General features: G+C 41.1%; 1 protein-coding gene across 4 annotated transcripts in view; it reads right to left on the minus strand.

Annotated features, from left to right (window-relative positions):
• Window positions 1-2973: 2973 nt before the first annotated feature.
• slit1b (slit homolog 1b (Drosophila)) overlaps window positions 2974-13659 on the minus strand; it is a 94718-nt gene continuing 84032 nt past the window's right edge. For 2 of the 4 annotated variants that reach the window (XM_009296502.5, NM_001034975.1), the window contains 4 exon segments: window positions 10918-11072; window positions 8719-9025; window positions 7326-7525; window positions 2974-3668 (listed from right to left, as the gene is read on the minus strand). In XM_009296502.5, the coding sequence (XP_009294777.1) occupies window positions 3424-3668; window positions 7326-7525; window positions 8719-9025; window positions 10918-11072 (907 nt within the window). In that variant the 3' untranslated portion in view covers window positions 2974-3423. 4 annotated transcript variants of the gene reach the window in all.

Consider the following 13659-nt stretch of genomic DNA (forward strand, 5'->3'; position numbering starts at 1 on the left):
CTTACAATAAAACCTACTTTAAAAATATTTACCACCTTTCCATTATATTTTTTTCATATTATTCAGCCTTTTTTTAGGTGTCAAAAATCAGTTTTCACCTTGTCGCACACCCAGAGTTTTAAACTTCAACAATGAAAATAAAGGGGGGAAGCAGTGACGCAGTAGGTAGTGCTGTCGCCTCACAGCAAGAAGGTCGCTGGGTCGAGCCTCGGCTCAGTTGGCGTTTCTGTGTGGAGTTTGCATGTTCTCCCTGAGATCATGTGGGTTTCCTCCGGGTGCTCCGATTTTCCCCCACAGTCCAAAGACATGCGGTACAGGTGAATTGGGTAGGCTAAATTGTCCGTAGTGTATGAATGAGTGTGGATGTTTCCCTGAGATGGGTTGCGGCTGGAAGGGCATCCGCTGTGCAAAAACTTGCTGGATAAGTTAATAATAATAATAATAATAATAATTCCTTACATTTATATAGCGCTTTTCTGGGCACTCAAAGCGCTTTACACACAATGGGGGGAATCTCCTCATCCACCACCAGTGTGCAGCATCCACCTGGATAACGTGACGGCAGCCATTTTGCGCCAGACCGCACACCACACACCAGCTGATTGGTGGAGAGGAGACAGCGATGAAGCCAATTGGAATATGGGGATGGTTAGGAGGCCATGATGGACAAAGGCCAGTGGGCAGATTTGGCCTGGATGGTTCATTCCGCCAAGTTGGTGGTTCATTCCGCTGTGGCGACCCCGGATTAATAAAGGGACTAAGCCGACAAGAAAATGAATGAGTGAACAATGAAAATAACATTTTAAAATATTATTTACCTGGTAACTATTTATGTATCTTAATTAAGCTCTAGTGAAATAACCTAAATATTTTATATTTTTATTAGTTTAATTATACTATTTTATAGTTTTGGTAATTTTAGGCTAGTATCAACATTATTTTTTATACAAAATATAGCTGCCGCACGATATCAGTGTCTTTCCACCACGACACTGTGATGTGGCTTTAAAAATTATTGTGTGAAAGATTTAGGTGGTTTCAATGAAACTGAAGTGACATCCGGGAACATGTTAAAGATGGAGGGAATTTACATTTATGTCAACAACATTCATTCATTCATTCATTTTCTTGCAGGGTTAGTCCCTTTATTAATCCGGGGTCACCACAGCGGAATGAACCACCAACTTATCCAGCACATTTTTACGCAGCGGATGCCCTTCTAGCCGCAACCCTTCTCTGGGAAACATCAACGCACACGTTCACACACACACACACACTCATAAACTACAGACAATTTAGCTTACCCAATTCACCTGTACCACATGTCTTTGGACTCTGGGGGAAACCGGAGCATCCGGAGGAAACCCGCGCGAACGAAGGGAGAGCATGCAAACTCCAAACAGAAATGCCAACTGAGCCGAGGCTAGACCCAGTGACCTTCTTGCTGTGAGGCGACAGCACTGCCTACTGCGCCACTGCTTCGCCCTAGACCTAAACACCACGTGATAATTACAGGCAGGTGTGTTGGATATGGGTTGCAACTGAAATCTGCAGGAAGGTGGCTCTCCACGAACAGGGTTGGCCACCCCTGGTATACACTTTAAACGTGGCATGGTTGTTGGTGCCCAACAGGCTGACCATGTCCATCCCTTTATGACGACAGTGTCTCCATCTTCTGATCTTCTGAATCTTGGTGTGACTCTTGAGTCAGATCTGAGTTTCAACAGTCATGTCAAAGCAGTCAGTAAATCAGCATACTATCATCTCAAAAACATAGCAAGAATCAGATGCTTTGTTTCTAGTGAAGATTTAGAAAAACTTGTTCATGCTTTTATCAGCAGCAGGGTGGATTACTGTAATGGACTCCTCACTGGTCTTCCTAAAAAGACAGTCAGACAGTTGCAGCTCATCCAGAACGCTGCAGCCAGAATTCTGACCAGAACCAGGAAATCAGAGCACATCACACCTGCCCTCAGGTCTTTACACTGGCTGCCAGTTACATTCAGAATAGATTTTAAAGTATTATTACTGGTCTATAAATCACTAAACGGCCTAGGACCTAAATACATTACAGATATGCTCACTGAATACAAACCCAACAGATCACTCAGATCATTAGGATCATATAAACTAGATGTTCCAAGAGTTCAGTCAAAGCAGGGTGAATCGGCTTTCAGCCACTATGCCCCTCGCTGCTGGAATCAGCTTCCAGAAATGATCAGATGTGCTCCAACATTAGGCACATTCAAATCAAGACTGAAAACACATCTGTTTAGCTGTGCCTTTACTGAATGAGCACTGTGCTGCGTCCGACAGATTGCACTATCATGTTTTTCTCTTCTTCTTCATTCTTTTATATCACATTTTACCTGTTTTTATGTTTTGTTTTGTTTTTACGCATTTTTATTATTTGTTTTTATTTTTATTTTACTTGTTTCTTTTATTCTTGTTTATGTAAAGCACTTTGAATTGCCATTGTGTATGAAATGTGCTATATAAATAAACTTGCCTTGCCTTGCCTTGCCTTGATGGCTACTTCAAATATGAAAACACGCCATGTCATAAAGCGTGAATCATCTCAGACTGATTTCTTGAACATGACAATGAGTTCACTGTACTCAAATGGCCTCCACAGTCACTGGATATCAATCCAATAGAGCACCTTTAGGATGTGGTGGAACGGGAGATTCTCATCATGGATGTGCAGCCGACAAATCTGCAGCAACTGCGTGATGCTCTCATGTGGAGCAAATATGGCAAATATGGAGCAAAGTCTCTGAGGAATATTTCCAGCACCTTGTTTAGTCGATGCCACGAAGGAGTAAGGCAGATCCAGCCAAGATCCAACCTGATACTACTAAGGTGTACCCATTAAAGTGGCCGGTGAGTGTATATTCATCACTTTATCCATATAGAAGCTCTGAAAAATTGAACATTTAGTCACCCCGCCTAAAATAAAACTCTATCAGGTCATTTTTAAAGAGGCAAAACCTTTAATAAAATAAATAGAAACACTTGCAAACACAAAAAACACATATGAGACTGCCGTAAATGATGGTAAACAAACCCTACTGTCATAGAGTGAATTAAAACAAACACTACAAGGTAAAAAATTGTACATCACCAATGTCGGTGCTCAACATACAAAAATACTATATGAAAATTAAAAGGCGCATGTATATTACAATCAAAAAGCAATGTTAGCCCGATCATTTACAATTATATTATTAAATACTATAAATCCTGCCGCCTGTTAAACTGCATCCTTACATCTAAGCTCCAACTGTTATATTAAATGATCCGACAGCAGCGAGTCCCCATAATTCATCATTCACATGCAAGGGTTACCATCGTGTCTTTAAACCATTCTTCAAACTACCTCACAGATGTTATTCTCCATGGTAAACGGATACAAAAATCACGCTACACGCACTTTCCACAGCCACACTCCACTGTCTTTTCGACCTCCTGTGTGAAAGTTGTGCCGTCGTCGCACTCGAAACCGTAGCGTCTGCGGCGTACTCTCAAACCGACACAACACAATCCCGAATCCGCTCTGCATCCGCCTCGACACTCCGTCCAGGACATCGGCAGTGTGCTGCGGCATTGAACATCGCCTCGCTGAACACGATGAAAATCCCGCACAGGCTCGCCTTGACACGGAGACACTGCAGACAGAAAAATAGGGTGAGCATATTTTAGTTTGCAAAACAAGCAAGCCAGGCTCATCCTGGAAACAAAGCCCCGCGGACATTTCTGGAGACTGCGGAATACGTCCTGGGAGGTACTTATTTGTGCAGATTTTGTTTTCGCTAATCCGCTAATTTCAAGTCTCGAACGCCTCTCGCGAGCGCACGCCATTTGCGCCTGCACTATTCTCGCGTAAAAAGTCGCCGGAGGCCGCTGTCAAGCGACCGTCTGTCCGACTAACTGACTTACTGAGTGACTAAACGACTGCCACCCTCATCCTTCCCTAAACCCAAGCGACTATTTACAAAAGCCGTCCAGAAAAAAAAAAGCCCTCGTCTGATTTTGACCGCGTTTTCGGATTTCACCGCATTCTCGCCCCGTTACGAACTCGTTCGCTTTTATTTTTTGGATTCTGTTTTTTGTCTTACCTGATTTCTGGAACCGCTCTTCCCCGGACTCGAACCCGGCTCCTCCTTTAATGGACACAGACTGCACAGAGGTGTTTTGTATTTAAGTGTGGTTTATTCATAAACTAATTTCGAGAGGATCACGTGCTTATAATCAACACGGCTGGCTCCTTGTTAGCTCCGTAATCAGCCCTATTAGATGATTACGGAAGCATTATAAATAACCTGAGTTTTTCACTCCAGTTATCTTCGTCTTGAAGCTCCCCCCTTTCCACCCCTACATCCTCCCACTTTTTCTGATCGGGCAACACGGTGGCCCAGTGGCTAGCACTGTTGCCTCACAGCAAGAACACCGCCAGTCCAACCCATCGGGCCGGTTGGTGTTTCTGTGTGGAGTTTGCATGTTCTCCCAGTGTTAGCGCGGGTTTTCCCCGGGTTCCCCGGTTTCCTCCCACCGTCCAAAAACATAAACCATAGCCAATCGACTAAACCAAATTATCACCCAATACAACCTGAGTTTACACTTCTCACGGTGACAAGCAGGAGAGTTCTCGAGACCTACCTGACCTCGAATTCCCCTCTCGCCCTTCTAACGGGAGGGAGCCCCTGGCTCGAGGATATTACGAGCTCAGGGCTCTCTCCCGGAACAGCATGCCAAATACGCTTTATTGATTATCAGCTAAGTGTGAACTCTTGAAAAGTCAGTTGGTGGGTTTTGTAAAAAGTGGATCGGCTGGAATTGTGTGATGAAAAAGCCTATCCATAGCTAACTGATCACGATCGATATAGAAAAAGCTGAACTTCAAAAACATTATTGTCCATTCGACTAAAGACAAGGCGTAGGTAAATAATCAGGAAAAATGTTTTATCGAGAGATTTAACATAATGATTATAATGTTGTTACCGTCCGTGAACAGAATGCTGAAATGTTACTCGCTTATAATAACTTCATTACGGCTTTTTTGTGTGTGTAATGTTAGAACTGATTGTTGTTGAAATCGAAGGTTTGTTTGAATATTCACAATCTACATGTCTTATTTAGCAAGAAGAAATAAAACAATACTCGCGCCTCCTCGGTCGTTGATGAATGAGACGAGGCTTGTTGAACTTCAGAATGAGCTTGGGTTGAAAACAAGAGGATGACATAAATGATTACATGATTTTAGCCCTGATTTTAGCTTACCGACAGTCAAAAGGTGGGAAGAGTATCCTTAATCTATACTCAAGTAAAAGTGCTTGAGGACCTCTTTACTCAAGTAAAAGTCTTAAAATCTTAAAAGTTACTTGAGTAACAGTAAAAAGGTATTCGTTTATTTTCCTTAAACTTAGTTGCTGATTTAGTTTATTTAGATCAGTTATTATAAACTTTGTTCATGAATGTGTGTTTTAGGGCTATAGGGTTTACAAGATGTTTGTTTGCTTGAGGCGCCTGAGCCCGAAACTGAAGACGAGACGTGACTGTTAAGGGTCTGTTTGATAAGGATTAATGAATCATTCTTACTGTTTAATGAACGCAAACTGTTGTACTTTATTAATGACACAAACCCCTCACTGCACGACAGCTGCGCCTTCAGCAAACCTCCTAATTCCTGCAGCACGAGGACTTTATGATTGTTTATGAGCGTCAAAAGTGGTGAAATATTTGACTGGGATATTTATATTTGTTTTAATAAACGTAAGTTTAGATTTGTCCACCTGTGGGGTTTTGGAGACGTCTGCATCACCATATGGGGCATAAGAACATGCGTGTGTTTGGATGTAACTTTTTTGTTTGACCACACTTCGTTTTTATTGTTTATTTATTCCTTTGCTGGAGATTAGAACTGAATTTAGAAATAGTTTTAAAACAAATCTTTGTGCTTAACAAACGAAATTAAATATGTAGGAGTGAGTTTCCACAATTTCCTTATCCACCAAAGTAAAGGAGTAAAGAGTAAAGAGAAAGTAAAGATGCTGTATGGAGGAGGCTCGTTCTTTATCCTCGCGCTGCAGATGCTCCGTTTAACTGTTTTCTCTCTAGTGAAGCGTTCAGTTTTTACACTTACAAAGACCAACATGTAAATAGCAGATGCGCCATGGTGCGACACAACTGACTCCTAAAAGCAATGAGAGATGAGACTCTGATTGGTTTATTCTCAAAACACACCCAGAAGAGAAGAGAATAAGCACAACCCTGTTGGACCATGTACTGGGGAGCGGAGCCTATTTATTCATTCATTCATTATTTTTTCAGCTTAGTCCCTTTATTAATTTGCGGTCACCACAGCGGAATGAACCGCCAACTTATCCAGCACATGTTATCCAGCACACGCCAACTGACCCAGCCGAGGCTCAAACCACCGACCTTCTTGCTGTGAGGCGACTGCACTACCTGCTGTGCCACTGCGTCGCCAGAGCTTATGTACGCCCTTACGCCCCTTAATGATTTTTTGCCGTGAGCATTAGACTTTGTGCGTAGATCATTAAAACAGAGCCCTTAGTATGATGCTGTGTTCACACCAGACGCAGAACGCGGATAAATCGCGCTATTCGCGCGTAAATAGCTGCGTGAACATTTGAGTTTACCCGCTTCATTCGCGCGTCAAATCCGCTTCATTCGCATGTCAAATTCACTTCAGAACAGACGCGGATTCGCGTGATGGGCAGGGCTTCTGTCTGCCCGGTGACTCTAGCCTCATAGCTAAATGGCTAACATGGATTTTATGAAGAAAATAACAGTGTTAATGTGCTTTATGGAGACTGAAAAACAGCGTCGATACGTTCAGGGTCCTGTCTGAGTCCACTACACGCTTTCAGAGGTGCATCGTAACTTCATAAACTCCTCCAGAAACTGAACCTGGATGACGGAGACTTTCAGCGGTGCTTCTGACTGAGCTGAGCCCAGTTTGATGACTTGTTGTCGGTGTCGCCTGGAGGATTTCCCCCGGCACACTATCAACAGGGTCTACGTCACAATCATGCCCCCACAAGAGCAAGCTTCTGATTGGTTAACGCAGAGCGAATGTCCGCTGAAGTTCAGATTTTCGAACTCGAGAGATTTGCGCGAAGCGGTCGTTAAGCGCGTCAAACTCGCAAAACGGTCAATTCGCCCCGCGCCATTCGCGCATATCGCGCTATTTGCACTATTTGTTATATGAATCATATTTATTACTATTTCACATTTTTTGGTGGAGCAACTTTTTCCCACTACTTTTTTTGAGGTGTGTGATGTGGATGGCTGTGGTTTACCGATGTCACAGAGCTGTCCGCTGTATCCGCTGTCACACACACACTGCGGCTGTCCCGTCGGAGAGATCTGGCACAGGCCGTGTTGGCATGAGAGAGCTGTACAGGGATCCTGCTGACTGCAGAGCTGCCCGTGAAAACCCTCCACACACTCACAGCGATACGACTGCAGGTCCACTGCTACACACACGCCATGAACACACCTGACAGGAGGCAATGAAGAGCATTAGGGGGCGTTTGCATTGTGACTTAAATAGTCATTACCACATAGGCATTTAAATGTTAATGTTAAAATAGTATTATTATATTAATCTTATTATATTAATGTTAATATAATATTCAAAATGATTAGCATGTTTATAATTTAATTTTTATGCATAATAAAAAACCTAAAATAAAATATGAATTATCAGATATATATATATATATATGAGTTCTTTAACACCTCATTTATTATTTTTTAATTCAGTTTTATGAATATTCATATTAATAAAATATTTTTTTAATGTTCTACTATTTAGCACCTAATTTTATACTCATTTTATATTATATTCATATTAGTAATATATATTTTGTTCTATTCTTTTAGCGCCTAATTTATTTTATTTAGTTTAGTTATATATTTATATTCATATTAATAATTACATTTCCCCATCTCCTACTGTTTTAAAAATTTATTCGACTTAATATCAGTTTTATATTCATATTCATAATATATATTTTTTTCTATGTCCTATTGTTTTAGCACCTTTTTAATTAAAATTTATATTCATTTTCTATTAATATTCATACTAATAATATAATTTTTCCAAGCCCTAATTTCTAGTTTTAGCTCCTAATTTATTCAATTTATTTTAGTTTTATATTTATATTCATATTAATAATAATAATTGTTTCTATTTCCTATTGTTTTCAATAGTATCTGGATGCAGCCTTTATGATGCAAGCTGAAATTGTATCACTTAGCGATGCAATGTCAGATACAATGCACTAAATGGAGTGAGTGATGTCACTGTGATGGGTGGGGTTAGGTGAGCGCATTAAAAAGCATTGGATGCAGCTCAGATTGCACTGCACCAGGTCTGCATCCAGACCCCTCCCATTGTTTTAGCACTTAATTCAGTCATTTATATGTGTTTTATAATAATTCTCATATAGTACTATAATATTTTCCATGTCCTATTCTTTGAGCATCTCATTTATATATAAAAAAATAGTTTTATGTTAATATTATACTTCCCATGTCCTTTTGTTTTAGCAACTTTTTTTTTTCTTTCTACATTAGTACATCTAAAATATCTATATTTATATTATATTGTGCCTTCAATGAAATGATTATGTCACATTATTCCCTTGTCTAATCTGAAATGGGTGTCGTGAACAGACAGGCACTCACTTGTGTTTCTGGCAGGGGTTTGTGGCAGCGGCAGCAGTGAGCAGGATCTGGTCACAGTGTTTTCCGCCCCATCCTGGCTGACAGTGGCACACTGGGCCGATGGCGGAGTCCGGCTGGCACAGTCCGTTCACACAGAGCAGCTCCTGGCAGGCCTGACAGCCGGGCACCACACCGGGCTTCATCTGAGTCTGTGTGAAATCCTGCAGCTCATTGTTGATGTACAGGTTTCGGATGCAGCCTTGAAAACTGGATCCGTTCACTGGGGGCCAGTGGTTAGATGACAGCGACTTGGCATTTTCGGGCATACCTGATAAAGATGAACAGACATTTAGAAAAAACACTGCATTTACACACTGTTTAATTCAGCTCAGGGGTGGCATGAATGCATTTACACACTGTTTAATGCAGCTCAGAGGTGGGATGAATGCATTTACACACTGTTTACAACAGCTCAGAGGTGGCATGAATGCATTTACACACTGTTTAATGCAGCTCAGAGGTGGGATGAATGCATTTACACACTGTTTACAACAGCTCAGAGGTGGCATTAATGCATTTACACACTGTTTAATGCGGCTCAGAGGTGGCATGAATGCATTTACACACTGTTTAATGCGGCTCAGAGGTGGCATGAATGCATTTACACACTGTTTAATGCGGCTCAGAGGTGGCATGAATGCATTTACACACTGTTTTATGCTGCTCAGGGGTGGCATTAATGCATTTACACACTGTTTAATGCGGCTCAGAGGTGGCATGAATGCATTTACACACTGTTTAATACGGCTCAGAGGTGGCATGAATGCATTTACACACTGTTTAATGCGGCTCAGAGGTGGCATGAATGCATTTACACACTGTTTTATGCTGCTCAGGGGTGGCATTAATGCATTTACACACTGTTTAATGCGGCTCAGAGGTGGCATGAATGCATTTACACACTGTTTAATGCGGCTCAGAGGTGGCATGAATGCATTTACACACTGTTTTATGCTGCTCAGGGGTGGCATTAATGCATTTACACACTGTTTAATGCGGCTCAGAGCTGGCATGAATACATTTACACACTGTTTAATGCGGATCAGGGGTGGCATGAATGCAGTTACGCTGTTTAATGCGGCTCAGAGGTGGCATGAATGCATTTACACACTGTTTTATGCTGCTCAGGGGTGGCATTAATGCATTTACACACTGTTTAATGCGGCTCAGAGGTGGCATGAATGCATTCACAGACTGTTTAATACGGCTCAGAAGTGGCATGAATGCATTTACACACTGTTTAATGCGGATCAGGGGTGGCATGAATGCATTTACACACTGTTTAATGCGGCTCAGAGGTGGCATGAATGCATTTACACACTGTTTAATGCGGCTCAGAGATGGCATGAATGCATTTACAGACTGTTTAATGCGGCTCAGAGGTGGCATGAATGCATTCACAGACTGTTTAATACGGCTCAGAGGTGGCATGAATGCATTTACACTGTTTTATGCTGCTCAGGGGTGGCATTAATGCATTTACACACTGTTTAATGCGGCTCAGAGGTGGCATGAATGCATTCACAGACTGTTTAATACGGCTCAGAGGTGGCATGAATGCATTTACACACTGTTTAATGCGGCTCAGAGGTGGCATGAATGCATTTACACACTGTTTAATGCGGCTCAGAGGTGGCATGAATGCATTCACAGACTGTTTAATACGGCTCAGAGGTGGCATGAATGCATTTACACTGTTTTATGCTGCTCAGGGGTGGCATTAATGCATTTACACACTGTTTAATACGGCTCAGAGGTGGCATGAATGCATTTACAGACTGTTTAATGCGGCTCAGAGGTGGCATGAATGCATTTACACACTGTTTAATGCGGCTCAGAGGTGGCATGAATGCATTTACACACTGTTTAATGCGGATCATAGGTGGCCTGAATGCATTTACACACTGTTTAGCGCTGCTCAAGGTGGCATGAATGCATTTACACACTGATTAATGCAGCTTAGAGGTGGCATAAATGTAATATTATACATTTTATATCATCAGTATAGACATTTGGTCCAACAACCCTTCAAGTATCCAAGCATATACAAAAAAGCCCATGTATGCTGCTTTAGTATGGCGATAACGTAACAGACAGTAAAACAGAGTGAAAGAGTCAAAAGACCTCGTCAATTTGTTTTATTTGTGATCATCTTCTTACCGCCTACATATAGCGGGGCGTCTCTGGTGAGCGGCTGGATGTGTCCTGAACTGTCCAGAGTTGTGGGAAGTCCTCCATCGATGGAAAGATTGACCATCCGTTCATAAGTAACCAATTCAACAGTGTGAAACTGTCCATCGTTCACTATTTCAGAGCTGTGGAAACAGGCGAATGAGTCCACACTTTACGCCATACATTAAATAGTCTCTGCAGGATTTCGGAGGATTTCATATTTAAAGATCTTATACAAATGTTGGATCTCTACAATGCATGTAAATTACCTTGATGTCAAGACGACATCAAAAAGACATCTAACATTGGCATCAAAAATCAATTGATTTTGACGTCAATGTTAGATGTATATTTGATGTCTTTTTGACATCAAGGTTGTTTACATGCATTGTAGGGATATTAAATTTGAAATTGAAGCTTCCAGATGAATAATACGTCTATTAAATTATTTTTTTGTCATTATTTTGGTGGTCAAAAAGGCATCAATTTATGGACGTCAAATAGACGTCAAGGTTTTTGACATCAAATTGATTTGCATTTTGACGTGTTTTTGATGTTGTTTTGAAATTAATCTGCTACAGTGTTTTTGCAAAAACCCAAACGTTGCATGAATTTTGTTGAAAAATCATAGATGTCAAAATGACAAAAAAATTTACATCTAACATTGGCATCAAAAACCACGTCAAAAATCGATTGTCATCAGAGCAGAGTAAAGTCATTTGACCAATCAGAGCAGAGTAATCGATTTTTGATGTGCTTTTGACGTGGTTTTGCCATAGAAGTAGTTTAGATGCATTGTAGGAATACAAAACTTTAAATTAAAGCTTTCAGATGAATAAAACATAAATTATTAAACTTTTGTGTCGATGTTTTGATGGTCAAAAAGGCATTAATGTGCGGATATCATATAGACGTCAAGGTTTCAACATCAAATCCATTCGCATTTTGACGTGTTTTTTGACGAGTATAGATAGTGTTTGATAGTGTCCTCAGGATACAGGTTTCAGAATATGTATGGCTGAGTTTTTATTATACAATATTTATTCTGATGATTTTGAATCTTGCACTCAACAAATATCCCCATTTAGAAAAAAACTAAAACTAATACTGAAACTAATAAAAACTAGTAAATCTGCCTCTAAAAACTAGTTAAAACAAACTGAATTTGAAAACAAAAAGTCAAAACTAAATAGAAACTAAAACTTATGAAAACTATTATAACCTCGGTTGGTCCAAAACTATTATAACCTTGGTTGTTTTCACATCGAGGTAGTTTACATGCATTGTAGGGACCCGACATTTGCAATTAAAGCTTTCAGATCAGTAAAACGTATAGTATAAAATGTTTTGTGTCGTTGTTTTAGTGGTCAAAATGGCATTAATGTGTTGATATCAACAGATGTAAATTTTTGACTTGTTTTTTTGAAGTCGTTTTCACATCAAGATACTTCACTTGCATGAATTTCCAAGCATTTTAAATGCCTCTGAAATTTGCAGTCTTTGTATTAAATTTTGATCACAACATCCTAGAGCAGCCAAGTCTAAACTCATTCCTGGAGGGCCGGTGTCCTGCAAATTTTAGTTCCAACCCCAATCAGACACACCTTGGCTAGCTAATCAAGCTCTTAAGCTGCGGTCACACTTGACTTTACTCCCCATAGACTTCCATTTATACGCACACGAATGCGTCAGACCGGAAATGCGGGGTCATGCGTCAAATCGCATCACTTGACTGCGTGAGACCAATCAAGGATCAAAACATAACAGAAATTTAAAACATAGAGCCATCGTTTGCTTTTTTAAATGCCTAATAAGCTTGCTAAATACCCTTTTCACAGCTCCACACGACAGAATATTGCATGCTCAAACTCTAATGCTGCGTTTACACAAGACGCGGAACTCGCATCAAGCGCGAGTGATTTACATGTTAAGTCAATGCAAACGCGCGAATAGACATCCTGCGGCGCGATATGCGAGAATGGCGCGGCGCGAATGACACTAATTGCGCGGAGCGAATTGAGCGTTTTTCGCGTTTGACGCGCTTAACAAGCGTTTCGCGCAAATGTCTCAATTTCGAAAATCTGAACTTCAGCGTACATTCGCGCCGCGTTAACCAATCAGAAGCTTGCTCTTGTGGGGGCGTGATTGTGATGTAGACTCTGTTGTCGGTGTTCAGTTCATCAAACTGGGCTTGGCTCAGTCAGAAGCACCGCTGAAAGCCTCCGTCATCCAGGTTAAGTTTCTGGAGGAGTTTATGAGCTGGATGCACCTCTGAAAGAATGTAGTGGACTCAGACACGACCCTAAACGTATCGACGCTGTTTTTCTGTCTTCATCAAGCACATAAACACTGTTATTTTCTTCATAAAATCCATGTTAGCCATTTAGCTATGAAGCTAGAGTCTTCGGGCAGACAGAAGCCCTGCTCATCACGCGAATCCGCGTTTGTTCTGATGTGAATTTGACACGCAAATGAAGCAGGGTTTGATGCGCGTATGAAGCGAGTAAACTCAAATGTTCACGCGGCTATTTACGTGCGAATAGCGCGATTTATCCACGCGTTCCGCGTCTGGTGTGAACACAGCATTACGCCCTATTCATACGGGGCTTCAGCGGCAACGCTTGTCTGAAGGCGTGTCTGAAGTTGGGGCTAACGCAATCGTCATATCAGCGTCAGCCAATGAAATTTAGTCAGCAATAGGCCACTGTCTATCTGGTGTATTTGCATTCA

The sequence above is a fragment of the Danio rerio genome, chromosome 22 (assembly GCF_049306965.1).
Source record: "Danio rerio strain Tuebingen ecotype United States chromosome 22, GRCz12tu, whole genome shotgun sequence".
Lineage (NCBI taxonomy): Eukaryota > Metazoa > Chordata > Actinopteri > Cypriniformes > Danionidae > Danio > Danio rerio.